General features: G+C 37.4%; 1 protein-coding gene across 1 annotated transcript in view; it reads left to right on the forward strand.

Moving 5' to 3' along the window:
* Sema3d (semaphorin 3D) overlaps window positions 1-25,922 on the forward strand; it is a 191,221-nt gene extending 165,299 nt beyond the window's left edge. The window contains exons 13-18 of the mRNA XM_032907050.1: window positions 2,438-2,526; window positions 5,381-5,422; window positions 8,287-8,444; window positions 11,799-11,863; window positions 15,722-15,861; window positions 21,707-25,922. Coding sequence (XP_032762941.1) covers window positions 2,438-2,526; window positions 5,381-5,422; window positions 8,287-8,444; window positions 11,799-11,863; window positions 15,722-15,861; window positions 21,707-22,132 — 920 coding nt within the window. The 3' untranslated portion in view covers window positions 22,133-25,922. The remainder of the gene's footprint in view (window positions 1-2,437; window positions 2,527-5,380; window positions 5,423-8,286; window positions 8,445-11,798; window positions 11,864-15,721; window positions 15,862-21,706) is intronic.
* Window positions 25,923-27,819: the final 1,897 nt, after the last annotated feature.

The raw sequence follows: 27,819 nt of genomic DNA on the forward strand, positions 1-27,819 counted from the left end.
AAAACAAAAGCCTGCAAAATATTTGTCATCCAAAATCCAGTAAACTTTAGTCAGTACCTTGCCAGTATTTTCTGAATTTGTTTAGGCGGTGCATTTAAATGATGATCATGTCTGTCTTCCTACTGAAGTTTTAAAATACATGTATCTTAAATGTTTTTTGCACTATTCCGGATTTGCTGCTCAAATTATATCTGACTAATCATGGAGGACTAAAAGTAAGTAAGTGAAGCCGTGTCTCCATGTTTTTCTGCTGTTTCCACCACAGGGTGCTTCGCAAATTCTACACACAATCCTCCCTTCACTAGCCTGGAAATCAGAGACTTGATGGCCTAAAGGCAGTTCTTAGAATCATTAAGCATTATTTTGTAAATGCTTTCAAATAAAACTTCTTGGAAGTTTACTTTCCTGTTCATGAATTTTGTATATTAAGTTTAATTTTGTGAGTCCTGGAGAGATGACTCAGCAGGTAAGAGTACTGACTGCTTTTCCAGAGGACCTGGGTTCAATTCCCAGCACAAACACAGAAGCTCACAACTGTCTGTAACTCCAGACCTGACACCCTCATACATGCGTACATAATTACAATCAAAGCACCAAGGCACATAAAAGAAAAATAAATAATTTTAAAAATTAATTTATTGGATTTTTATTAATGCAGTTTGTGTTATTTAGTTTATTGTGTGTCAATTTGTAATTAAAATATGATCAAAATAACATGTTTTTGGCCAAGTGTGGTAGTGAATGCTTGTAATCATAGACTAAAGACAAAGACCACAAGTCTAAGACCACCCAAAGGAATAGGAATGTATCTTCTATCCGTCTCTCTGTCTCTGTATCTGTCTGCTTGTCTAGCTGCCAATAGATAGATATTGATATAGACACACACAGACAAATATATAGAGACAAATAAGCATCAGCTAATAGTTTGCCAATGTTTCCTCGTAATTGTATAGTCTATGATTCTAAATGATGATCGGAAATATATGTAATATATGTATAGAGAGAGACACGTATATGCATAAATTTTACATAAATAATATTGCTTATTTGTTGATTCTCAAAATTAGGAAAAATACTGTGTAATATCAGTGTCCTAGCAACAGAAAAGACAGCTGTACCCTCGGCACTTTATCACCCATGTTGCTTGATGAGGTTTGAGTGTTATTTTATCAGAATGGGTTCTTTAGAATATGAAATTATTTCAGAACGATTAAGTACTCCCAGGGTTCTGCACAAACTAGGCTTATTCTGAGAAGGGCCATGTAGTAACTCCTAGGGCCAGTAGACAGTACCTGCCAGGCCCGGGGATGTCACAGAGGCCAAGTGCGAAACCCAGATAATCTGAGGAGTGCGCCATTTCTGAGGACGCAGCAATGAGCGCTGAAGGGTCAGAGCTTTAATTAGTCTCCTTAACTCTCCTGAGTTAAATTTAATATGAACCGTCCAGCCGAGGCTCATTCACGGGCTGGTTACAGTTCACTCCCACCAGCAGCACTCGGCCACTAGGTGGTACTAGGTAACCTTTCCTCAGCAAAACAGGATTCTCTTAGAAGTCAATCTGGTACTGTAAACATGCATTTAACAGCTTTGAACATCCTAGAGTCCTTTTTTAATAATTAAATAATCTAGGCACTTTTCTGCATATAGTGGTATTACTATAGGTCCCTATTCTCAAGACCCACTGCTCAGAGGTTTAGACATGTTTTCAATAGATTAATTGCAAAGGGACGGCCTTCATTTTTTTTTCTAGTGTGGCTTTTATTATCTTTCTATGATAGTGTGATGCACAGTCACGCTGTCCTAATTATAAAGGAATTTAAGACACCTTTCTTAAACATCACTTTTGTTATATACCATTAAACTTATATTTTCGTATGAGTTTGAACTGAAATCATTTGAATAAGCCTTAATTTTTAACTCGCTAACAATCATTCTGAAAGCACATATGTATCTGAACTTACGGTCAGTTTCTTTATGGAAAGACTGTCAGTATTGGCATATGTACATATAATATATATTATTGTTCTAATATATAAAGAATATATACATCTGTTATAATAAATCAGATACAATTACTAGGGAAATCTCAGTATTGCATGGGAATCTTATTGCAGGGAAATATATATACATACTTTATTTAGCATAGTTTAGCACTCAAAAACAAAAATAAATTTATTTCACCTCTGTTATTTCACTCAGTATTTAAATTAGTCATATACATATGTATATGTAGTTAAAATATTTTTATATAACCTTTCAGTCTCTTTATAAGTGTCTCCTCAGGAGGGGCAACGTCATATAAGGACTCTTCATTTCTCACTCCTTTATTTGGCTGGATTTTGTTGAGAGAGAGGGAAATGTTGAGATTTCCAGGAATATGCATTCAACCTACTACTGAAATGGAAACAGTGTGGTTATGGGTCAATTTTTTTTCCAGACATTGGAACCGTCCTGAAAGTTGTGAGCATTTCCAAGGAGAAGTGGAATATGGAGGAGGTAGTCCTCGAGGAGCTTCAGGTATTCAAGGTGAGAAAGGGCGCAGAGTCCCAAACAAAGGGTGAGACCTCAGTGCTGTGCATGGGGCTCCTTGTCTTTTGCCTTTTCCTGGAGAAATCACTGGAATATGCTTCAGTGGTTTCTCTGGCCTAACCAAGAGAGGGAAGCAAGTGGGAAAGGCACTCACTGGCCCCGCTGCATGACACTTGCAGAAGCTGCCAGGGTTGCTTCTCCTTGCTGCATCATCCAAGGAGGTGGTCATTCAAATTGCCACACGGCATGGTAGCCTGGGACCTCTTACTACCCAGATGCTTTTCTGCCCTATGAGAGTTACTTGGCAATTTTTCCCCAAATGAATTTGAGAAAACTGGAAAAGTTTATGAATTGTGTGTAAGAACTACAAAGTTCATTACTGTAATGAAACGAAGAGAGAAAAGGAAAAGCAATTAATGATAGCAAGTTATGTACGCTACAATCCTCTCACCTCTCAAAGGGAGTCAGTAGGCCTGGAGGAAGAGTTATTTGTTTTAAGTTCTGCTTCTAACAATAAATATATTTTTGTGTGGCATTCTTTGTAGCTACTCTCTGGTATTTAGAATTATTTCCTGAAAAGCAAAACACTAAAAATAAGGTTATATTTCTTAGAAAATATGTTCTTTTATGTTTTTTGTTTTGTTAAATAGGTTTATTAAAAACTGTTTCCATGTAAACATCCATTGCCTGGAGAGAGGAGAGTCCTCCCCTGTGAAGGGCTAAAGTTAATTATCATGCTGGGGGTTGCAGGATCCTGTTTACATTGTGATGATAATAGTGGTCAAGAAGTTAACAAGAACAAGACCAGCTATCTGGCCTCTGCCAAAACAAAATCTTGGGTGGTTCCTAAGGGAAAAGTTGATGTCAAACATAAGGGTGGGGGAAGCAGAGGCTTCAAGAGTTCCTATCATGCACAGAAGTGCATGAGAACAAATGGTGTTCCATGGGCCTTAGTGCCAAGGATTGACTGTTTTATCAGTGCCTGTTATCTCAGTTGGTTCTGACTTTTACTCTTCCTCCTCCTCTTCCTCTTCCTCTCCCTCCTCCTCGTCTTCCTCTCCCTCCTCCTCCTCTCCTCTCCCTCCTCCTCCTCCTCCCCCTCCTCCTCCCCCCTCCTCCTCCTCCTCTCCCTCCTCCTCCTCCTCCTCCTCCTCCTCCTCCTCCTCCTCCTCCTCTTCCTCCTCCTCTTCCTCCTCCTCTCCTCCTCCTCCTCCTCCTCCTCCTCCTCCTCCTCCTCCTCCTCCTCCTCTTCCTCCTCCTCCTCCTCTTCCTCCTCTCCCTCCTCCTCTTCCTCCTCCTCCTCTCCCTCCTCCTCTTTTTCTTCCCTCCTCCCCCTCCTCCTCCCTCCTCCTCTCCTCCTCCTCTCCTCCCCTCTCCTCCTCTTCCTCCTCTCCCTCTCTTCCTCTTCCTCCCCCTCCCTCTTCCTCCTCTCCTCCTCCTCCCTCCTTCTCCTCCTCTTCCTCCCTCCCTCCCTCCTCATCTTCCCTCTGTCCATCCACCTATCCATCTATTTATCCATCAATCTATCATCCACTCATCTACCCACACCCATTCACCCTCAACCCATCCATTTCTATGTATGTATGTACGTATGTATGTATGCATGCATGATGTAGTATGTATGTATGCATCATCTATCATCTATCTACCTATCATCTATCTGTCTGTCTGTCGATTCATCCATCCATCCATCCATCCATCCATTCATCTATCCATCTAGGCTGGGGATGAAACCTGGGTAATTTGCATACAAATAACTCACCACTAAGTTATATACCCAGACTCCTTTTCTTGTTTCATCTTTCTCCTCTTGTCTCTCTTCTTCTTCTCTTCTCTTCTCTTTCTTCTTCTTCTCTTTCTTCTTCTCTTCTCTTCCTTCCTTCCTTCCCTTCCCTTCCCTTCCTTCCCCTTCCCTTCCCTTCCCTTCCTTTTTTTCTTTTTTTTTTTTCTCCTTTTCTCCTCTCTCTGCTTGTCTCCTTCTTTTCCTTTTTTCTCCCCTCTTCTTTCTCTTATCTACCTATGTTTCCTTTCTTTCATAGAACAAAGCAAAGCAAAGAAAAACAAAACAAACAAAACAAAACAAAGAGCCCAAACATAATTTGATAGATATCACCATGTTTTTAAAATCAAGGACAACAAAAATTATTGGAACAAACATAAAAAAAAGAAACAAACTTTTTTACTTTAATTTTTTCTTTTATATATTTTCTTAAATCTGTAACATCAGCCGTTTGTCAATTAGTACATAAAAGCAATAAGTGAATAAATAATAGATAAATAATATATATATATATATATATAATATCTTTTAAAAATGCCCAGCTTTATATGTTTGGTTGCTTTTATACTCATGCTTCTGGTCTTATTAGAAATAAAGTCGGACCTGTATCATGAAAGTGCACACTTTGGTAGCTTGTAGTGTCACATAAGGATTGTCATCATCAACAAACAGAACTATAGCTTTTCAAAGCTTTGTTACTAAAATATGTTTAGTATCTTTGATGCAAGTAAGATCTGAATGAGGCAGTAAATAATTACAGAGATGTTCTTGTCAGCACTAGTATGAATTATATGGCAGCAGCTAAGATAAGCAGGTTTAGAGCAAGGTGAAAACTTGTGAGTAACAAGAAGTCATTTTCAACACAGCACTTCCTCATGCAGTTGGCTTGTTTCTCTCTCATAAAGAACCTTAAGTATCCTCATGCCTAGTAATGGTAAATTAATACAGTGGCAAGCAATACTGATCATTTTCCCTTCTCAGTCTGAAAAGCCATGTTTTGTATAAAATAAAACAAGACTGATTAATATAAAGCTGGGAATGTCTTTTACTGATATTTACTTCTCTTTGCAGCACCCAACAGCCATCTTGAACATGGAGTTGTCGCTGAAGCAGGTACCTTGTAATTTTTGTTCAACAATTCACTTCCGAAGCCTGAAGTTCTCTAAATCAAAGTTCATCTGTTGAAACTGGAAACTAGACGTTAAGTCATTAATAATGCAGATAGTGGATGGTGGCTTGACTCCTCCTATTGATTAGAAGTCATTGTATTTGCCTGGCCGTAGGAGAATGAAGATTGAATGAGTGTACTCTCTTCCTTTGACTTAAAAAAGCAAAACAACAACAACAAAAAGAAAAGGAAAAATGAAAAAAGTAAACAAAACATAAAGCCCCACAAAACAATACAAAAACATTAGGACGGTTGAGTTGTGTGTGATTCTGTTCAAGGCATAAGACATATATTTAATATGATAATCACAAACTTTGAAAATAGTTTTTAATTAGGGTATCTGGGATTTCAAATAAGAATTTTGTAAATAAGAAATACACAATTTAATAAAGATGGAAAAAAAAGAATTTTGGTACACAACACTAAAGAGTCAACCTTCAATACCCACTCAGTAACCAACTCTTAGAACTAGTTCTCTCAAGAACAAAACTAGAATTCTCTCTTATTTGTTATGAACTTAATGTTTATTTTGTTCTATTTAATTGATGATGCTTGGGATCGAACCAAGGGTTTCACACACATTAGACAAGCCAATGAGTACTGAGGACAGTCGTACTATCTATCTCAGGCTAGTTCAGGATGCACTATCTTTGTGTTTTAATACTGCCTCCTCTTGCTTGTTGTGTTTATTTACAGGCATTAGCCAAACCTTGGGGGTTTTTTGTTTGTTTGTTTGTTTGTTTGTTTTTTCTCAGAGCTGGTGATTCACCCTAGACAATTGCAAATACTAGACCAGTACTTTACCTATTCTCTCACTGATATATCCCTATTCATTTAAATACATGCTGATGTTTAACCAAAACAATGTGTTAATGGTAGTCACTTCTAACAATTTATATATATATATATATATATATATATATATATATATAATTATTTTACAGTTTCCTGGTATTGTATTCTACATCCCAAATTACTTGATTTAGACTTTGCATTCCATTTATACATACATCCTCAAAATTTAAGAAAGTCATTGGTTAACATAAGTTCCACATTAAGACATTACTACAATTATGCATGGTAGTCCAATTATTAAGGGAAAAGTCTAGATGAGTTTTCTTCTCCAGTCTGTGTGATTGACTTGCTCATTAAATGACATGTATTCATTGAATCCATGCTATTGTCCTTTGGATATACAGAAAGGAATAAGTAGCATAGTCTTAATGTCCCCTCTGGAAACACTGGTGAAAGTTGAGAGAGAGAGAAGTATTCTAACAATGTGGAGAAAGAACTGAAGCACATAAGGGAAAGACAAAAAGCAGGAAGTGATTGGAAGGAGGCAGAAAGATCAGTGGAAGGGAAATAAGGAAAGAAACAGACAAACTGAGTCATGAATGAGGCTATAGTTAATCAGATAAATAAAAAGAGGGAAAGAATGGAGGAGTAAGGATGTGAAAAATAAAAATCTACACCTGTTTCCATTAAGTGTGTATAAAATTTGACCTAAAACATATGTGTGCTTAGGGTAAAAGGAAGTTAGAAAAGACTCTGGAAAGCTAAGCCTGAATATTTTAGCCCTACCTGTTCTCCATGATGCTTAACAATTTCAGGACAAAAACCATTATGTGTTTTAAGCAGAGAAATGCCATCTTTTTGTAAGACCATCGTTTTGTAAAGGTCTGTCTATGGAGGATGAAGTGGGTCTTCTGCAGAGGTTAGAGAAAAGGATAGCATCAGGGGGAAATAGTTCAAACTCTTGCAAACAATCTACGCAAGCAATGATGTAGGCATTGTAAAGGTGGCAGCTGTGGGAGCAGGTGGAAACAGATTAGAGTCCACAGATAGAGTGAAAATTCGTAATGGTGTTGAAAATAAGCGCCTTCAAAGTATTGAGGAAAAACAGATAGCTGGATTCATTGTATTTGATGACATCAAAGTCTTAACAATTTAACAGGAAATAAAGTGAAAGGTAATTTTTAGAGGATGAGAACCTCTGTGCTTTTAATCCTAGCGCCTATTTCTGTGAGGTTCCTCCTCTATTTAGAGCTTCGAGTGCTCTACTGGAGTTGATCACAAGTTAATTGAAAGCACATGCTGAGCCTTACTCACTGACTTACTCTTCCTTCTCCATGACCTCTGCTGAAGACACACTAATGGGACTGTATGAGGAGTACTGTAAGAATTTCAGGGTGAACTTGCAACGTGTCATTTTTGTGATGTGTGTCCAGGACCCTGCAGCCTTTGTTTTGTGATATGGCTTTACTCCAGTCCACTTGGTGATGTCTGCATAGAAATAACAAACATTTACTCTCCCAGTTGTAATCCGTATTCTTTCAGGGTTGCATTATCATTAGCAAACGAAATGGTTACTCAAAGATAGACAGTGTCAGGAGTGTCTTTTAGTCACACCTCATGTTGAGAGGCGTGGCAGAGGCATGCTATCAATATTGACTGCAGCATTTATGCTTTCTAAAACCTACCAGAGTATAAATTCTACTACTGAGAAAGCATTGGACATTGCAGTTCTACAGGCTAGCAGCTGGTTTTTGACTTAACTACTCCTCTCCTCCTGCCAAGTCTACTTTAGCTTTCTAGATGTTGTCCATTTCAGATCAATATGTTCAATACAGAGTCTGGCCAAGGGTAGAAGAGCTTGACTTGTCTTACTACCTCTCACACTTCTCCACAAGTGTTTAAGGTAGCTGGACACTCACAACCAGATTTAAAGCTATCCCATGGTATTTATAAAAGAGTGCTTCTTAAGACTAATGTGAGTGTTGCTAATTAATTTCTTCTGCTTGATTTGTAGCAACAGTTGTACGTCGGTTCCTGGGATGGATTGGTTCAGCTCTCCTTGCACAGATGCGACACTTATGGGAAAGCCTGTGCAGACTGCTGTCTCGCCAGAGATCCTTACTGTGCTTGGGATGGAAATGCTTGCTCCAGATATGCACCCACTTCCAAAAGGTCAGGACATACCTCTGAGCACATGAGGAGTTTTGTACAGGAGGGACTTTTCTTGCAGTTTAAATAAAAGGCAGAGAAAACTTGGCCTGTGGGAGGAATATTACAATTAAAATGTTCAGCCATTTTATATTAAATTAAAGTTGGGAAGGTAGAACAGATGTTCTGAAATAGTGAAATATGGATTTTTTTGAAAAAAAAATCTGATAAATTCTACACAGTATTTTCTTACATTGAAATGCAACAACATTGAATTTTATTTTAACAGATAACCATGCCGCCACATGCCTATAATCCCACAACTCAGGGGGTAGAACCAAGGGAATTGAAATGAATTTTAGAACAGCCTGAGTCACATAGTGACTTCTTGTCTACTTTCCAAAGTGGTTATTAACTACTTTTTTCTACATTTGTTCTATCAAATTTCTAAATGTGAAAATAGTCACATCTATTGCTTTTCAAGTCATTTATAAATATATGTTTGTAGAAATTCAGATACAACCCATTGTACATCTCGTGACTTGGTTCAATTTTATATTTACTCTAATAACTATAATTTGTCAATTTCTGTCACTAAGATAAGCTTCAACGACAAACTGTTTCTTTGACATTTGTAGCCTTTTGTTTTATACACACCTGGAAATTGCTAAGAAAGCTCAACTATTGCTTTATTTGACACACACAATTACAAGTGATCCAGAGGTATAAGATACACATTTTCACACTATTTATTATTATTTAAATATATTTTAATGCATATTATATAACTATACATCCATACATAACTGAGAATTGAACTCAGGACCTTTGGAAGAACAGTCAGTGCTCTTAACTGCTGAGCCATCCCTCCAACCCATCTCTTCTAGTTCTCCCCGCCCCCAGCTGCGGACCGAATGCAGGGCCTTGTGCTTGCTAGGCAAACACTTTACCAGTGAACTAAATCCTAAATCCCCTTTTTTATTTTTTTTTTTAACACCTTAGATTGTATTCCCCTCCTGGTCCACCCTCCAACTGTTTCACATCCCATACCTCCTGCCCACCCCTCTATCTTCACAAAGATGTCCCCACCCCACTCAGCCAAACCAGACCTCTAAAATCCCTGGAGCCACCAGTCTCTTGAGGGTTAGGTGCATCTTCTCTGACTGAACTCAGACCCAGGAGTCCTCTGCTGTATATGTGTTGAGGGCCTCATATCAGCTTGCTTATGCTGCCTGATTGGTGATCCAGTGAGAGATCTCAGGGGTCCAGGTAAATCGAAACTGATGGTCTTCCTACAGGGTCGCTCTCCTCCTCAGCTTCTTCCAGCTTTTCCCTAATTCAACCAGAGGGGTCAGAGGCTTCTGTTCATTGATTGGGTGCAAATATCTGCATCTGACTCTTTCAGCTGCTTGTTGGGTCTTTCAGAGGGCACTCATGATAGGTCCCTTTTTGTGAGCACTCCATAGCCTCAGTAATAGTGACAGGCCTTGGGGCCTACCCTTGAGCTGGATCGCACTTTGGGCCTGTTCCTGGACCTTCTTTTCTTCAGGGTCTTCTCCATTTCCATCCCTGCAGTCCTTTCAGACAGAAACAATTATAAGTCAGAGTTTTGACTGTGGGACAGCAACCCCATCCAATAAAGCAATTAGAAATAATACGAAGGCGTATCACTAACACTTATGTTAGATGAATATTTTTACCTCATTATGTATATACATATTAGTAACATTATTTTCTAAGGAATTATTCAAAGTATCTGTTCTTCTAGAATAAATTATTTGTGATTTTGATGATTCATTTTTAAGTTATCTTTTGAGCTTTTTGTATGTTTTTAAGTGCGAAGTGGAGAGATTGCATTTGCATCACTACCAAATGGACATTTATTTTATTTTATACATTTCACTAATCTGTCAAATTCTAAACTGGAGAATTCAAAGATAAAAGGTGCTTGCTTTAGTCTGAAAAATTGGTTAAAACCGAGACACACTTTATATCCTTTCAAGTCTATAAATTGCACATAAATGGATAAATATGATTATTAGCAGTTAAAAGTTACCAACATTTTGTTAAACTTTTCTGCCCAGTAACACTCATCTTAGTGAATCTTTGGGGAATACTTTTCTAGAAGCCAAAACACAAAGTGCTCATTACTTGGCAATAAATGTTGGCTTTGATTAATTGATCCCATTCCTGAAGAAGCCAAGATTTAAAAACATTTGTGACCTCGTGTACCTTATACCGTCATATTTTTTTTCTTCTTGTATTTCCCAAGGCTGTATCTCTGATCTTACAGACATGCCACTGTGATGTGCTCCCTCACCTAACATAATGTCTATCCGAGGTTACAGATGTGTACAATGGATGACTCTTTTCCAAGGTTGTCATCTGGTCAGCTTTGACCCTGGGGAGCACTCCAAGCATCTGAGAAAGTTTACTGCAGTCTCTCTGATCTCTGAAGTGACAACATGGACTGGAGAGAGTAGCAGGGGAGGAGGGTTCTATAGGATTTAACAAAACTATCAGAGAGGACTAAGAAACCCTAGTGTGCTGTGGCATGGTGTAGACTAGCGGTGTTAACACTGTACTGTACAGTTCAAACAAACCAAGAGGAATTTTGAATATTTATATTGCAAAAAATATATAAAGAAATAAGTACATTTAATCCAATTTCACCATCACACAATTATATGTGTGTGAAAACATCATATAATAGCATGTTAAGATGTCTTTAGGTTTTATGTGCATGCTAAAGTACTTTATGTTAAAAATAGAAAAATACAATGAAAATATATTGATGCATAAGACATATTTAGATCGAGTAAAACGTGAAGTTTCCTTTGAAATATGAAACCAGAAAAATGTTAATTACATATTTATTGATATGATGTTTATTAATAACACGTATGCAGACATGCCATATTGAACGTGTAGTTCTGTTTCTGACAGTACTTAATTTATCAAATTAAATCTCCAATAGAGTGAGTGTAGATGTGATGAGTACTTTCCTATTCGTTGGAACACTTTTATATTATAATTTTGACAGGCAGAAGGTGAAGAAGAGTTATTTTCATGTCTTGTATACAAAGTTGGGTCGTAATAATTTTCAACCTGTTCTGTTGATTAATTTGTCAAGTTAGAGAAAAGAACAGTAGATAAATGAAATTCTGATCATCTTAATGCAAAACAGGATTTGTTATGTTGAGACTTTTTTACCACGAGAATTTAAATGAATGTTTGATTGATGGGAACAGTGACCTGCATTTAGGTTGCACAAGTAACACAAGTTCAGTTTGCATCTGCCAGTTTTAACAGGAGAGACAGCCTTCTTTCATTCCAATTAGTCTTGAAAATCTAATTAGCTTAATCTTCTTTCCATAGGCGAGCTAGACGCCAGGATGTAAAATATGGAGACCCAATCACTCAGTGCTGGGACATAGAAGACAGTAAGTATGGGCTTGATGCACATTTCTTACCACTAAAAATGGTAAGCCTAGTCTTTCTGTTTCTTTTGAAAGTTACTAACAAGTTTAAACAACCATATATATGACTATCTCACTCTGTGCAGTGCTTATGTTCTAGAAAAGTAACAGGATTTTATAAACTAATTCCCGCTCTACTTGCCTAAGGGAATAATCCTCTGTTAAACCCTGGGTTGTTTCATATGTCTTTTAAATTCCTATGCAATGGCATGTTTCTTCTGCAGTTCCTTATCCATCCTTATAAAGTTTGAAGGCTGTTAGAGGCAAAACAGAATTTGGCCCCAAACATTTGAGCATCTTGAGTAAAATGCAAAGACCTCCCAGGAAGGTCTGATAAAAACTTTGGTACTTATTAGAAAAAAATTTTTAGATAGTCTCTCTTTTATTTACATTCACTTGTTCTTGTATACATTCAAGCAGTAAATGTGCATTGAGCGAATTCCATATGCACTTAACTGATCTGAGTATACTGTGAGACAAAGAAATTCCTTAGCATGCTTATGCCCTTTGGAGATGTCATAGGGTATAATTAGTAATGTAGGAAGGAGAGATCGCTAGAGGCTATATCATTCCGAAGGGAAGAGTCATAGAACAGAAAGCTTTGAAAATATGAGTAGGGAAGAGGAGGGGATAAAATTCAGTGAAAGACAGAGTTTCATTATGTCACCTGGCATGCTTCACTAGAATTTGATTAGCCACGTAAACCATCCTGACCATCACCTCAGAGACAGATCTCCCTTTTCTCTCTGCTGAGTGTTGTTATTAAGGCAGTGGATTCCCACCCCCCCCTCTCTCTCTTCCATCACATTGTAACTGAACAAGAATGACCTAACTCTTCATAGTTAATAACTGGTGATCCAGTTGTCAACTCTTGATTGGAAAACAAACACAGCCATGTTTTTACCTCACAATTCATTTTTCTGCAAAGAAAGTTCTGGTACAGAATAGGGTGTATGCCTTGAAATTCCAATGTGAAAGTGACTTGCTTTTACATCCATCATTTAGTGAACATGATTGAATTCATATACATCCTTACGCATATAAATAAGAAGATATTACCAGGGACAACTTTGAGTATTGAGAATATGTCAATGAACTAAACATTACCTACGTATTCACAGACACTACTTACATATTCCTGGACTTTATATCCACTGACTGTTATGTTTAAGGACAAATATAAAATAGGAAACATAAGTGATATATCAGATGATGACAAGTGGCACAAAGAAATGAACAATGTACAGTCATTGCCTCAGGCACTGGGAGTGATTGCCTCCCCTTCACCATGTCCCTTTACTGCTATAAACCATTGCCCAAGACCTCTCTGAGTCTTCATTCTGCCCATTCCATTCCTGTTGAGGTCACTGGCAACTTCTTCCATTGCAAACCCAACAGACAACCTTCGGTTTCACTTTTTATACAATCGGCAATTCTTTCTTCTTTGTAACACTTCATCCTTTACACTCAGGCTTGCCAGTTGGGAAGTTTTGTGAGCTGGCTTTACTTCTTTGCCAGATTACATCACTAGTCATTGGAGATCTACACCAGACATCCCTGAGCCCCTGTTGTGCCCAGAGAGGTGGACTTCTGCACACTACTGTGGCACTGTGTCTTTCTCCTGGACCTCCTACCTAGCAAACTGCATCTGCTGCATGTTTTCAACTTCCTCACAGTTCGGGGGTACCTTGAGTTATTTTCTTATTCTATGTCTGTTTGCTTTTTTCACCTTAATGTAGTAATAGATGCTGTTTGACTTTAAAGCTCTCAGTTAACTTTCCTTTCTCTTAGGCATGAGAGTCTGCATTCCTACTCAAAATCTGTACTTGAATGCCCAATTGGCATCTACACTGAGTGGCTGAGAAAGAATTTGTGTTCTCATGTTCTGCAGACCACCTCTTATTAGTAAATACCACAGCTGCTCACTCAACTGAAGTGAAAGTCACCTAGAAACCTTAATGCTGCCTCTCCTTTTCTAATTCTATCAGCAACTTCTTTTTTTTTCCCTCCATCTTTATTAACTTGGGTATTTCTTATTTACATTTCAGTTGTTATTCCCTTTCCCGGTTTCCGGGCCAACATCCCCCTAACCCCTTCCCCTCCCCTTCTTTATGGGAGTTCCCCTCCCCATCCTCCCCCATTGCCGCCCTCCCCCAACAATCACGTTCACTGGGGGTTCAGTCTTAGCAGGACCCAGGGCTTCCCCTTCCACTGGTGCTCTTACTAGGCTATTCCTTGCTACCTATGAGGTCAGAGTCCAGGGTCAGTCCATGTATAGTCTTTGGGTAGTGGCTTAGTCCCTGGAAGCTCTGGTTGGTTGGCATTGTTGTTCATATGGGGTCTGAAGCCCCTTCAAGCTCTTCCAGTTCTTTCTCTGATTCCTTCAACGGGGTCCTGTTCTCAGTTCCGTGGTTTGCTTATCAGCAACTTCTTGATAATCCTTCTGACTCCACCTCTTCTTATTGGCAGCTCTGACAATGAGGCTCTGGTTCCTCATATGATTTCATCCTATCCTTGGAATTTACAGTGATGCAGCAGTTGCTCAGAGAGACTTTCACACCCATCCAATCTGGAAACTTTTTTGCTTTCCTCTCCATTATCTATCTGTTAATCTGTTTTGTGTGTTTTACTTGCAATTCCCCTAAATTCCTTAAGCCTCAGTATTTTGCTGATGCCTGAAGTACTAAGTTGGTCCATCTGTAGAATTGAATATCTGAATGTATGATGGACAAATGCATGCTTGAGCCAGGCTGTGTAGTCAGCATTATTTTAGCTTGATTAATTTTATTGCAGATTTTATTTGCCACATGGAACACAGCCTTTTAGCATTCTGGATGGAATGTATTTTAGGTAGTGCAGCTAAATTAATAAAGTTTCTGAGAAACTAACCTTTAGCTTTCATTAACTGACTCATACTAAATATATGGGAGGGAAAGGATCTCTTTAAAGCTGAAATGGTAGGCAGTGAAGAAAGTGTTTCCATTCACTGTCAGACCATTATGCTTGTTCATGTCACACAATTTCATCAAGCCTGGACTTTTCTCCTTACTTTCCTGTTCGTTATACTGAAATTTCTAAATATTATCTGGTCAATTCTGTATACCAACAAAAGAAAAATCTCTCTCTCTCTCTCTCTCTCTCTCTCTCTCTCTCTCTCTCTCTCTGTCTCCCCCCCCCCGTGTGCGAGTGTGTGTGTGAGTGTGTGTGTAGCTGTCTGTCTATCTCTCCTTTCAAAATAAATTGATGGGGCTAGAGGGATGACTCATTAGTAAAAGCACTGCCTATCTTCTAGAGGACCACTAGATGTCCAGCATTCACATGGAAGATAACAGCCATCTCTAACTCCCTACATAGTTAATCTGCCAAATACTTACCTCTCCGAGTGTTTCTTCATGTAATGCAGGCACACATGCAGGCAAAACACCGATACAGATAAAATCGAAGTGAAAAAAAAATACATAACCTAATTACTCTCCCCAAACTAACAACAGAATATAATATGACCTTAAGGTTGGGATATGACTTTGAAGGACACAAAAAGTTATTTAATGAAGAGATACAAGGTGAAGAGTTACATTTTGTAAATTATCATTTCTTTAAAATATGGCAATGAAAGACTAAAATGATGATACACGTGTAGTTTAAAAATCACCCTGTTGAAGAGTATTTGACTCTCAGGTAACAGTATTATATACGAATTTCCTTTCTCTTTAATAATGTGAACGCTTCTTCCCTGATGACATCTGTTCTGAATCAGTCTATTTTCCCATTGCTTTTAAAGTCAGGTCAAGGTTAATCTCCAATGCTATGTTTGCTTTCTAGGCATTAGTCATGAAGCAGCTGATGAAAAGGTGATTTTCGGAATTGAATTTAATTCAACCTTTTTGGAATGTATACCTAAATCCCAACAAGCCTCTGTTGAGTGGTACATCCAGCGGTCAGGAGATGAGCATCGAGAAGAGGTAAGCGATCACCAGCAAGGACGCTGCTGTCAAACTGAAGTCAAGCTATTTGCTCTGAAAGCCACACAGTCCTGAGTGCCATAGAGCACTCTTGCCACTTGCTGATAAAAGGAAATGTTGGAATGTCTGCTCACTAACCACAGAGGCTACGATTGTTTGGGGAATAGAAAGAGGCCAATTTAACACAAGTGTAGCATTGATGCACACATTTAAAATAAATTCCCTTGAGTTTTCTTCCAAACTTTTTGTTTCTTAAAACATTTCAAGACAATTTCTGACTGAAGATGGGAACATGATATTTTCATAACCATGGTAACATCTCTAAATTATAGCTAATATTGAGTTTAGTTTAGTTCACAAAATGAAAGATCTATTTCTATTATATTGTATCATAAGAGCAATTAGAAAAGTATTTGGAGATATACAGATTTTCGTTTTATATATTTATATATTGAATCTCAAGTCAGTGGAGAAAAAAGTAATGTTTATTCACTTTTCCTACTAATTTTTAACATAAATTTGGGATTAAAGTGTTTTGAACATTTCCTGACAGAGATATGTCGATCTATGGAGAAAAAAAACAAAAACAAAAACAACTATGCTTCTACTGGAGACGTTCCTCTAGCTGAACATACCTGTTACATTCTCTTCATTCTGAAATGTCTATGCATTATTTTAATGTACCTCACAGCACTATATCACATATCATGATGGTACCATGCTCCATGAAATTCAATGGGGCAGAAACAATGTATTTATTGAATTTTACTGAAAAGTCTGTTCCCTGCAATGTTTCAACTGGTATTTTCATCTGTCTTTGCAAATGGGCAGTTTTCCATTGTCCCGGACCCACAGAGCTGCTTCCTGAGTTGAGGAACAGAGCAGTATTTCTGCTGTATTTGAAGCATGTTACCCTGCAGGATGCCTCCTGCTCCTCTCTCATAAGGTCGCTGCTTGTAATATTTCCTCTCCTCATAAAAAGCCCCAGGGACGTCCCATGGTCTCCTGGGCTACAGATGTTGTCACCAGGTTATTCAGCGCTAGGAGGAGCTTGTTTCCTCACTGAGCCACGTCGCCGTTGGGTGCTGTTGGAGGAGGTCATGAGTCACTTATCTGCTGACTTTCTTAAAAGACTAGTCTTGAAACCGATGGTGATTATGGTGTAGCCAGCAAGTTAATCGGCAGTCCCTGAGCTTCTGTTGAACTTTGGGGCTAGCTTTAATGAAGAAAAGGAGCAATCCCTCATGCTGTTTGTCACACTGTTTTTTCTTGGTGGAGTTTAATGTTTTTCAAACATCTTCCGGTCTCTGCATTTTCCATCTATAGGTCTCCGTTTTCCTTTGGTTCTTTCTTTGTTATGAAAGCAAATAAATGGTTTTAACCTTGCAACAACACACAAAGAGCCAAGAGACCACTTAGTGCGGATAAGCATGAGTGATATTTTGGGTTTATTCAGTTCCAGTACTCATCATTGCCCCGGGAGCCTTTCCCGGCTTCCTCCTGTTACTAGTAAACACTATCCTTTTATCTCTCTTTTGTCCATATGTAATCCGCAGTCAAAAAGAGAAGCTCTTTGAATAGCTCTTGTTTTCTGATAATAAAAAGGATCCCTTTATATTTGCTTTCCTATTTAGTCAGGACAAAATCCTGAAAGAAAAGAAGTAAGTTGAAGATATTAGTCACTATACTGTTTCTTCATCAAGATCACCAGGGAGGTACACACCCCTTACAGAAACAGCATACCGAAGGTTTGAGAAACCGTTAGCGATTAAACAAACAAACAAACAAACAAAAAACAAATACATTGTGTTCAATAATGAGCAAATGTCCTCATGTTTCTTAGCTGTAGATTTTCCTTAATTTTCTGTGAAGTACCTTAGGTGTGCATAGTTTAGGTAGTTGCTAGCAGACTCACTTAAAACACTTTCCTCAAGCCATTCATACATTACAGAAATCAATAATTTAATATTAAAATATTATAAGTAGCTATTAATTATATATCATTTGTGTTCAACAATTTTGATTTTTCTACAAAACTGTTACATTTTATAAAAAAACTACTTATTTATAAGTGTATAGTTTTTTTAAAAAAGAAACTATTCTGCTGAGAAATTTCTTCCCCAATAAGCTATTAATAAAGTTTTTCTAAGGTATTTTATACTTACACATTATATTTATGTGTTTTTATTTATTCAAAGGTAAAAAGTTATTCTAACAGTTATTTGTGTATAAATTTCATTTCTTAGAGGAATGAGCCAGTTACTTTAGCACTGTATTTCCTTTTGCTTTTTGCCTAAAAATGATTAACTATTGATTTTCTGTTATATTAATAAATGTTTCATTATGTAGTACTATGTAAGCCTAATTGGAAAAAACCTAAAAATATGTATACAGAATTTTCCTTATAGTATTATTTTCTTCTTCCCACATTAAATTAGAAAGGTATTCAGGGTTTTACTTTAAATATAATCATATTTCTTACAACAGGTTTACAGACTTTCCTATTATTTTATGCTGAGAGTGTTTTTCTTATTTAATACCAATTTCTCTCTAGTCATATTTTCTGTTGTCTGAAAGAAAGGGGTATTTTTGAAGTTATAGTTTCTAAGACGTGAAGAATTTTTTTTTCGGCTTTCCAGCTGCTCTTTCTAGAGAATAAAGCGCCCCTCCACTTAACCTGCTAACTCTATCTAAATGACTGTCACCATTCTTTGATCTTCCCACTTAAAATGAATTGCCTTTCACTGAGGAGTTCCATTTAACAGTGCTGAGTATGTAATTCTTGCTCACATCAGCAAGGGGATAAGTGACCCAGTTGAAGAATGGCCAGTATTCTTAAATTTGGGGAAGGTTTTGCTTAGCATTCTCCGGTGGAGAAAATTCCATGAATTTGAATCTCGGTGACCAGAAGTCATCTCTTTGAGAGGAGCTAGACTTTCTATGCTGGCTGAGCTACCATTTCACAGTGGGATATGCAGTTGCCTGGTGATGTGTCTTATCCCGACCAAAGGAAAGCATTATAGAGAAGTAATGGAACTTAAGTGAATGTTAACCAATTACTTAATTTCTGGGTCGCAGATTTTTATCTATAAATTGTGAGAATCTTCCAAATATGGGAATTCAAAATGTGTTTTATTAAAGAGTCAACTGCACTGAGGCTTTTGAAATTTTGGAAAAGCACAAAAATTAATCGAACAATTTAATAGACCTCAGGTAAACTCGTGTAGCTTAAAAATCTTCTAAAACACAGTTTGTAACTGTTGATCAAAAATTAAACAACAGCTAGAGTATTCCATAGAAGTAGGAAAAGATGAAGAATCATTACCTAGGTCTGAAATGTCAGGTGTTTATGAATACCCTTAGGGACTGTGCTAACATAAAAAGAAGGTAATGAAACGAGGTCTTGGGACAAAGTTTCATAAACAGGATACAGAAACAGAAGGACAAAGCCACGCTGGGGTGGTGCCCAGTGAACATGAAGCTGGAGTCATAATTTCCTTCCTGTTGGAAGATTAAAGAAAACAAGAGAAAGCACGCAGTTAGAACTGTGATCGTGTCTAAAGGCCAGGCTGAATGTAGCCTCAGCAACAGGAAGATACAGACCACGGAGATCTGTAAGGTATAGAGACAGACTAGAACTGCAGTATCATGCTGATGGCCGCAGGCCATTTTCAGTAAAGAGACTGAAGAAATTAAACCTTTCATATATCACAGCCCAAGCCTCCTGGCAGTTATAATGTTGCGAATATTCAGAATTTTAACTTCCATATCTACCATGGTCTATGCAGAAGTTGATGAGTGGGAGAATATTCAGAAAGGTAAATAAATCATAACAGGAAGTAGTCAGAGACTAGCCTCCAAGTTTATAGAGCCAGCATTTTGAGATCCAATATATATATATATATATATATATATATATATATATAATTTCTATGTTAAGTATGAGAATGATATTTTTGTTCAATGGTCTCCCTTTAGAAGTCTACCAATACATATCTACTTTTATCAGGCAGGAAGCTCTTATGGTAGTGGTTCTCAACCTGGGTCATGACTCCTTAGTGGTGGGGGTGGGGTAGATCCCTTTTCACAGGAATCATATATTGATGTCCTGTATATTAGATATTTGCATTATGGTTCATAACAGAAATTACAGTTAGGAGCAATTACGATAATGTTATGGTTGGGGGTTACCACAAGAAGAAGAACACTATTAAAGGGGCACAGCATCAGGAAGGTTGAGAATCACTGTCCTGTGGTTTGAGAATGTAAATTAATTTGAGGTTAGTTTGTATCACAAAGGTACTTTAAGATGTCATGACTTTTAGGTTCAACCCACTGGGAAAAGAAAACCCAAATAGTGGAAGAGAGGGACACAGACAAGCAAACAAGCAACCAAGCAAAAGCCTGATGGTGTAGACTCTGGGCAATGCAAAGCAGGTCTGGAGACCATTCAGCCTCATTAACTGAGGATCTGAGCTGTGACCTGCCTTTGGCCTCAAAAGGTTCCCCGCCAGCTGCACTTCTCTGGCACAGAGGGTGGTTTGCCATATACTTGGTTAGTTAACTGGGCTGCTAGCCAAAGATGTTTCTTTCCCTTTTCTCATATTTCCAGAATAAGAGAGGTTTTTTTCCCTCTACATTCTTTTCACATAAGAATGTGGAGTACAGTCTACCCACTGTGAATAAATTTAATTTAGCTGTCTTTATGCCTCCTCCATTTCCATCAACTAGAAGTCTACAATTCAGGGACAGATGTGTAAGCTGGGAACTCTTCCAGATTTCTTTGTTGTTGTTGTTTTTGTTGTTGCTGTTGTTGTTGTTGTTGTTGTTGTCCTGGTGGTGGTGGTGGTGGTGGTGGTGGTGGTGGTGGTGGTGGTGGTGGTGGTTTTTCTACTTCATTCCTAACCATTAAACATTTAAACACAGCCTTTGTGTTGATAAACATGCCCCAGATACGTTGAAGATAGCTCATTATTCAAACCATTTTCAAGCCAGGCAAGCTTAACATTTGGATTGTCCCTCAATGCCACACCATCAGAAGTGCGAGCACCACACTTCAGGGGACATTCTTTTTATTCATTGTGCTTTCTTACACTTGAAATCACTTTCCCATGTTAGGCCAAGTACCCGAAGCTATGGTAAAAGTTTCCAAAAACACTGCAGTCCATTATGGGTACAACTTGATGTTAATAGGGAAATTAGCTTTAAACAATTTTAGCAGTACAGGCCTGCTCAGTTCCAGCTGTGAGGTGCAAATCTGTGTCCATATTTTTTTTTCCAATTCCCTATTCACAAGTCATAGTTTCTCCTTCTCATAGACTATGCAGATAATTTATTTGATGGTAGTAGAAAGCAGAGCCAATAGCATTGTTCTCTGTTTCACAGGTAGTACACACTTGGAGCTCTTCACTGCAACAGTGACTATCCTTACAATCTCCCTTAAACCTGGGATGTTAGGCCATTGATCTCCATCTGCAATACGTGTAAAGGTCACTTGATAGCTTCACTTTCCTTATTGTTTCTACAGTGTATCACTCTTATCTCTATACTTCAGAGAAAAACTAAATATATCCCAAAGTTTCATTTGACTCATTAAAATTCAATGTAGAGAAACATGTAATGTCTAAAGGGCTACTATTTTCTTTTCTTTCTTTTTTCTTCCTTTCTTTTTCTCTCTTTTTCTTTTTAAACCATCTTCGACTCTGGCTGACAATCTCATATTTGATGACAGAAAGATGAAGAGTGTATCTTTTAGGTTGATCTAAGTAAAACTATGCGGTCTGTTTTCATTTGCTTGTGGGTCTCTGTTTTTAATTTATTACCTACATTTTTTTTCAACCTGCAGTTGAAACCCGATGAAAGGATCATCAAAACGGACTATGGGCTACTGATTCGAAGCCTGCAGAAGAAGGACTCTGGGATGTATTACTGCAAAGCACAGGAGCACACTTTCATCCACACCGTAGTGAAGCTGACTTTGAATGTCATTGAGAATGAACAGATGGAAAATACCCAGAGGGCAGAATACCAGGAGGGGCAGGTCAAGGATCTGTTGGCTGAGTCACGGTTGAGATACAAAGACTACATCCAAATCCTTAGCAGCCCAAACTTCAGCCTGGACCAGTACTGTGAGCAGATGTGGTACAGGGAGAAGCGGAGACAGCGCAACAAGGGCAGCCCAAAGTGGAAGCACATGCAGGAAATGAAGAAGAAACGGAATCGACGGCATCACAGAGACCTGGATGAGCTTCAGAGATCAGTGGCTACATAGCTTTCTATTTAATTTAAAGAGAGAATTATTCACCTGCCTGCAGAAGTAATGTTTTCTGTTCTGTACATCCCTTAAACTAACTCGTACATGCTTTCCCATGGAGTCTCACTAAGGCACAGAATGCTACGCTGAATAAAGACGGTATAGGAGATCAACTGAACCATCTTTCTGAGAGCAGAACCTATATCAGCAAAGTCAAGAACTGCCCTAAAAATAGGGGCATCACGTTTGTAAATGTTTTACAGTCTGAATTCCATGTCACGTAAATAAGCAAGCTAAGTGAACACCGGGTCCACTGAGGAAGGTCCTTTATTCCCAAGCATGTCCATTGAGCGTAGACTTTCCCATGCTGGTGGCTGTGTGCTTAGAAGCAGCTTAATCATCCCAGTCTAGAACAGGTGATCTTGTAGGGACTGGAGAAAAGGCACACATTAGAACAGCTTATGTTAGTAATAGGAACTTTCTCAAGGAGACATCAGCCTACACTTGGAGCCAGGCATGGGAATCTAGGAAGGTGGGTTCTGTCTTTCCGGCAACAGGCTACATCTAGTGTACTCCAGTGTAGTGCTTTGTGAGAGGGTATTAAGGATCCTAACCAGGTTCCTTTTGATTGGTCAAGAGAAGCAGCGTCACAGGCAGAACCTGATACTCAACGATGAGCTCTAGAATGCATACTCTAGGAACTTAGTACGCGATTCCTGTGCACTTTGGGAAACATGGTAAAATATCTTAATATAATAATAAGGGTGACATGGTGTACACTGTATCCTAATCTGTAGATGGGAATTGTTAGGAGACAGACAGAAGGATAACTATAAATTCTGGCTCTGAGAAAAACTTATATTGCCATAAAAAAAAAGGAGAAAGCCACAAAGTAGATAGAATGTGATGGAATTCTTTCCACTGGAGTATAAATATCTGCCAACTTGTAATGTGTCAGTTAAAAATAATTTAGATTATAGCACATTGTTAGCAAAAGCTCAAGTGAAAGTAAAATTTGTAAAAAAAAAATGGGATGGCAATATTTTATTTATAACCAATGTATTTCTCTGTTCTCTTTTTTTCTAAGTATTTATCATTCTGTATATTGTTTGCATTTATATCCTTTATTGATTATATTTGAGGAAATAGGAGAAAGCAATACGTAATACATAGAGATAATTGGATAGATGACCAAGGTGGGGAGTGGGGTTATATATTTGTTAACTGGATGGATAAAAGCAAAATTTTCATGACGACGAGAAGGGTTAAATTAACTCTTTGACATCTCTTTACAAAAACTTTCAAGCAGCACTGTTTTTAGCAGTCACAAGTCACAAGTAAGTCTTCCACATGTAAAGAAAAAAGTTCACAGCATTAGCATAAATACCATTTTTATTCTGCTAGCATGTGTTAAATTCAACTTTCCCTCTGAACAGTGTTTTCCTGCCAGTCTCCTGTAGAAATCACCTTTCTTTCCTTCCTTTAGCACAAAGCCCTGAGCCTTCCTCTGTTTTGCCTTTTCACGCCCTTTATAGTGTGAAATGAACAATTAGTCACTTCCTCGCAAAGAATGCAGCTTTTTAGTAAACCAACAGACCTTGCTTGTTTCTCATGCATTCTACATGTTTTGAAAGATTCTGTGAGAAGCCTGTGTGATTAAAGGCCAGTGTTACAGAGTCAAACAATCTCTCTGTTCAAAGTAGCATCAGTATTTTACATTCATTTAATTTGCATTGGTTATCTATCTCAAGGGCATAACATTGATCTGCAAAGGTCTAGTATAATGATGAATATTTGTAGATGCTTCACTGTAAGAAAAAGAAAAATTGAAGGAACGATTTTAATATGTAAACCAGAATGAATTGCATCTCCAGAAGAAATGCATACAAATTTTTTGTCATGGTTAGAATACTAATCATATATCACACAGGGGTGATTACTGGCTTACTGAGTGCTACAAACTCATAGCAAACTCAAGTCAATGAGGGCATGCTTCATTTAAAAAATATTTTCAGATAATTGTATACCAGAGAGTAATATTCAAATATTAATAGTATTAAAAATTACACAACATTCTATTATTTGTGCTGACTTCTGAAAATTAATTTTATATAGATAATAATGTCCAAACTATTTTTTATTTACTATGTAGTTAGGAATGTAATTTTTATCAACATTCTGTAAATCTAATTTACATCCTAGGTTTAAAATTTTGACTGCTTCAGACATAAAACTATTAATGATTAAATATATTATAAAAACCTTTAGGAAAATAAGACTACATAATAAAGTGGGGCTAAGGTTTACGAGTATTTTCAAATGCAGGCTATAGCAGAACAACACTCATTCTTCCTTGTTCAAAAGACTTAGAAGAGTGTGAGAAAGATCAACTGACAAATGCAATGTGTACTTCCCTACCATTGAGAATGAACAAACTCTGTATTGAAATAATGAAAAAAAAAGAATATTTCCATAAGTTTCAAATATTAATGCCACCAGATTGCCCCAGAAGTGACTCTGAACTATCTAGATATTCATTTTTTTTTATATATTTTCCTGTCTTCAGTTCATCTTTAGCTCCTTGAGTGTTTTTGCTGCGTTTTTATTGAGTCCTATGTGTTGCTAATTAGAAGTATGCCTGAATGAGTTAATTTACACTTAATTTATTGGGAATTTTAAGAGTTTGTTTAGAAATGGATAATCTAATTAATCGATTTATGTAAATTCTTCTGTTTTTCTTTCCCAAAAGAGCTCAAAACCATATATTCACATGATGAAGTAAACATTTCAGAGAAAAGTCAAATTACTTAACAAAATGCAAAATAGTCACAGAAAGAAGTGAGCACATTTCAGAAGTCATAGCAGCTTTCCAAGTATCATTCACAATTCCAGGATCTTTTGTTTAAAGTCAGACTTGCTTACAACATGCCTCCATTTTTATGATCATACGTTTGGACTTTTCCTTTGTCCTAGTCTTTTATTCTTTGTGTATCTTATCACATGCTATTCCTACTGAACTCACCTCTTACCTAGAGGCTAATAAGAGTGACTGCTTGTTGGACTAACATAACCAAGAGTGAGTTTCCGGGACAACTTGTGTCATTTCATTCACATGAAAAAATAAAGTTAAACAAGACCATTCAGTAAACAATGACTTTTCTTAAGGATCTATCTAAGATGCATCACACACATTTTACTGAGATAGATCAAAGTGAACTTGGGAAACCCCTCTCTTCAGAATACTACCTTGTGGCAGTCAGTGTGTTTCAACTGACCAGCCATTTTGAGGGATGTGTAATTTTTTTTAAATAGAATATATATTTTCTCATAACATATGATCACAATATTGCAATTTACTGTATGTGAGGTTCAAAACACATAAGACTTAAAATTTCCAGGTTTGGCAAATTGAGAATCCATGTAGAGAAGAATGCTCAGGCTTTGTAACTCTTGCTTAAATATTTATAATGTAAGATATTTATGAAAATTTGAAACATACCCTTTTTTTGGGAAAGAAAAATAAAATCTGTCAGAAGCCACAGTTGATCTTCACTTCTAGAATCGTCAGTGGTGCTTATTAATGATTTGAATAATTTTACTTTAAAAAAACTGTAGTCTCATAGAATGTCGTAATAAAACTGTTAAATGTATATTTTGTTTGTATTGTAATAAAAAACAAGCATCAGTGTTCTACTATATAAACTGTGTTGGTATGTGTAAACGTTTTCTTTTTTATAACTCCAAATATGGCAAGCAGATTTTATATAGCAAATTGAACTAAATAAAATAAGATATTCCTGAAAGCTTTCAATAGATTTTTTTACTATAAATATGTAATAATCTTATTCATGAAACAACAAAAAGCAGTTCTCCTATTTGATACAATTACATAAGATTTATTGGGATATAATTTAGATTTTTCTCCCCAAGAGGCATAAAATTATCAGAAATAAATGCTATCTCATAAGTCAAATTTTACAATATTCATGTATTCACTATGAGGATATATGATTTATTAAAGAATTTACTGTGAAGTTTTAATACAGTTTCTTGGGTTGCTTTTCCAACTTGGCAAATCAGAAATTACATTTTCAACTAGAGGATAGCACAATATTCCCACAATAGTGTAGAGATAACCTGTGAGAAATTATAAATTTTTGAGATGATCATGGAAAATGACAAAAATGAGTTAATAGTAACAAATAACTTGTTTACTTGGTTTAGTCTATATAAGACAAACTGTGATAAACTAAGTAGCTTGATGGCATAAGTTGTTTTTTTGTTTTTTGTTTTTTTTTTCTCGGAGATCTGGGGGTAGGAAGTCTATGACACTCAAGGTACTGCAAGTAATATACATCTTTGTGTGAAGGATGGCGTATATTTTCAAGAATATATATTACAGGAACAAGGAGAAAACAATGTAGATGCTCATGTAAAGCAGAATGCATGAGTAGACCTTCATGACATTCAAGTTTTTGAGGCAGGCCAGGGCCATTTTCTTTGCTGCTGTATTCTTATGTGTTGGAAAAGGCAAGGAATGAGTTGGGGTGGGAAAAATAAAGCATTTGCTATGCAACAGAACTGTCAGGTCCTAAATCAGGCAGAAACATTGCTATAAAAAAGGTATAAGGTTAATAGTTGAGAAAAACCAGTGATCTTTTTTGGAAACATGATAAAAGAGTGCAATATTAAGTTATAGAAAGGAGCTATCAGACAATCTGCTGCTTATATTATATGTTATTCACTGAGAAAACCTTACTTAGGAGATATGGATGACACTTAAGCTACCACAAGTAATATACATCTTTGTATGAAGGACGGCGTCTGATGTGCATGTCTCCCTAGAGGTTCTGTTAGAGCCTTGCTGACACAGATGAGGATGCTTGCAGCTAACCACCAGACTGAGCACAGGGACCCCAATGGAGGAGTTAGAGAAAGGGCAGAAGGAGCTGAGTTGGTTTGCAACTCCGTAGGGAGAACAACAGTATCAACCACCCAGACACCCCAGAGCTCCCAGGGACCAAAGAGTACACAGGGAGGAACCCATGGCTCTGGGTGCACATGTAGCAGAGGATGGCATTGTCTGGCATCAATAGGAAGAGAACCTTGGCCCTGTGAAGGCTCATTTCCCCAGTGTAGAGGAATGCCAGGGTGTTGAGGTGGGAGTGGGTGGGTGAGAGGGGGAGCATCCTCGTAGAAGCAAAAGGAGGGGAAATGGGAGAGGGGGGACCGGGAAAGTGGGTAACATTTGAAATGTAAATACATAAAATAACTAATGAAAATATGAACAAAAATAGGTATTCTGATCATTGATACAGAATCTTATATAGATGTACAAGAATATATTCATTTTAACACACATCTTGGACAAGGAAGGGGTAGTATTCATGGAGGAATAATGCACTTAATCCAAGAATCAAACTTTGAGGTACTTCTCCATCTGGCGTATGGCACATGTTTTCAAGAATATATGTTGTAGTCACAAGGAGAAAACAATCTAGATGCTCATGTAAAGCAGGATGCATGAGTTGAGGTCCAGGCTTTCTGTGAATACACGCATGTAAATAAGATGTGCTATGTGAATCAGCACAAAGATCTCAGAGATAACCTCAAAGGAAAGAAACTAAAACATTTCAGAAATGCAAACTGAATTTCACAATATCCATCACGTTTTAAAAAAGCAAATGATACTGCTTATGAATATT

The sequence above is a fragment of the Rattus rattus genome, chromosome 6, assembly GCF_011064425.1.
Source record: "Rattus rattus isolate New Zealand chromosome 6, Rrattus_CSIRO_v1, whole genome shotgun sequence".
NCBI classification, from domain to species: Eukaryota; Metazoa; Chordata; class Mammalia; order Rodentia; family Muridae; genus Rattus; species Rattus rattus.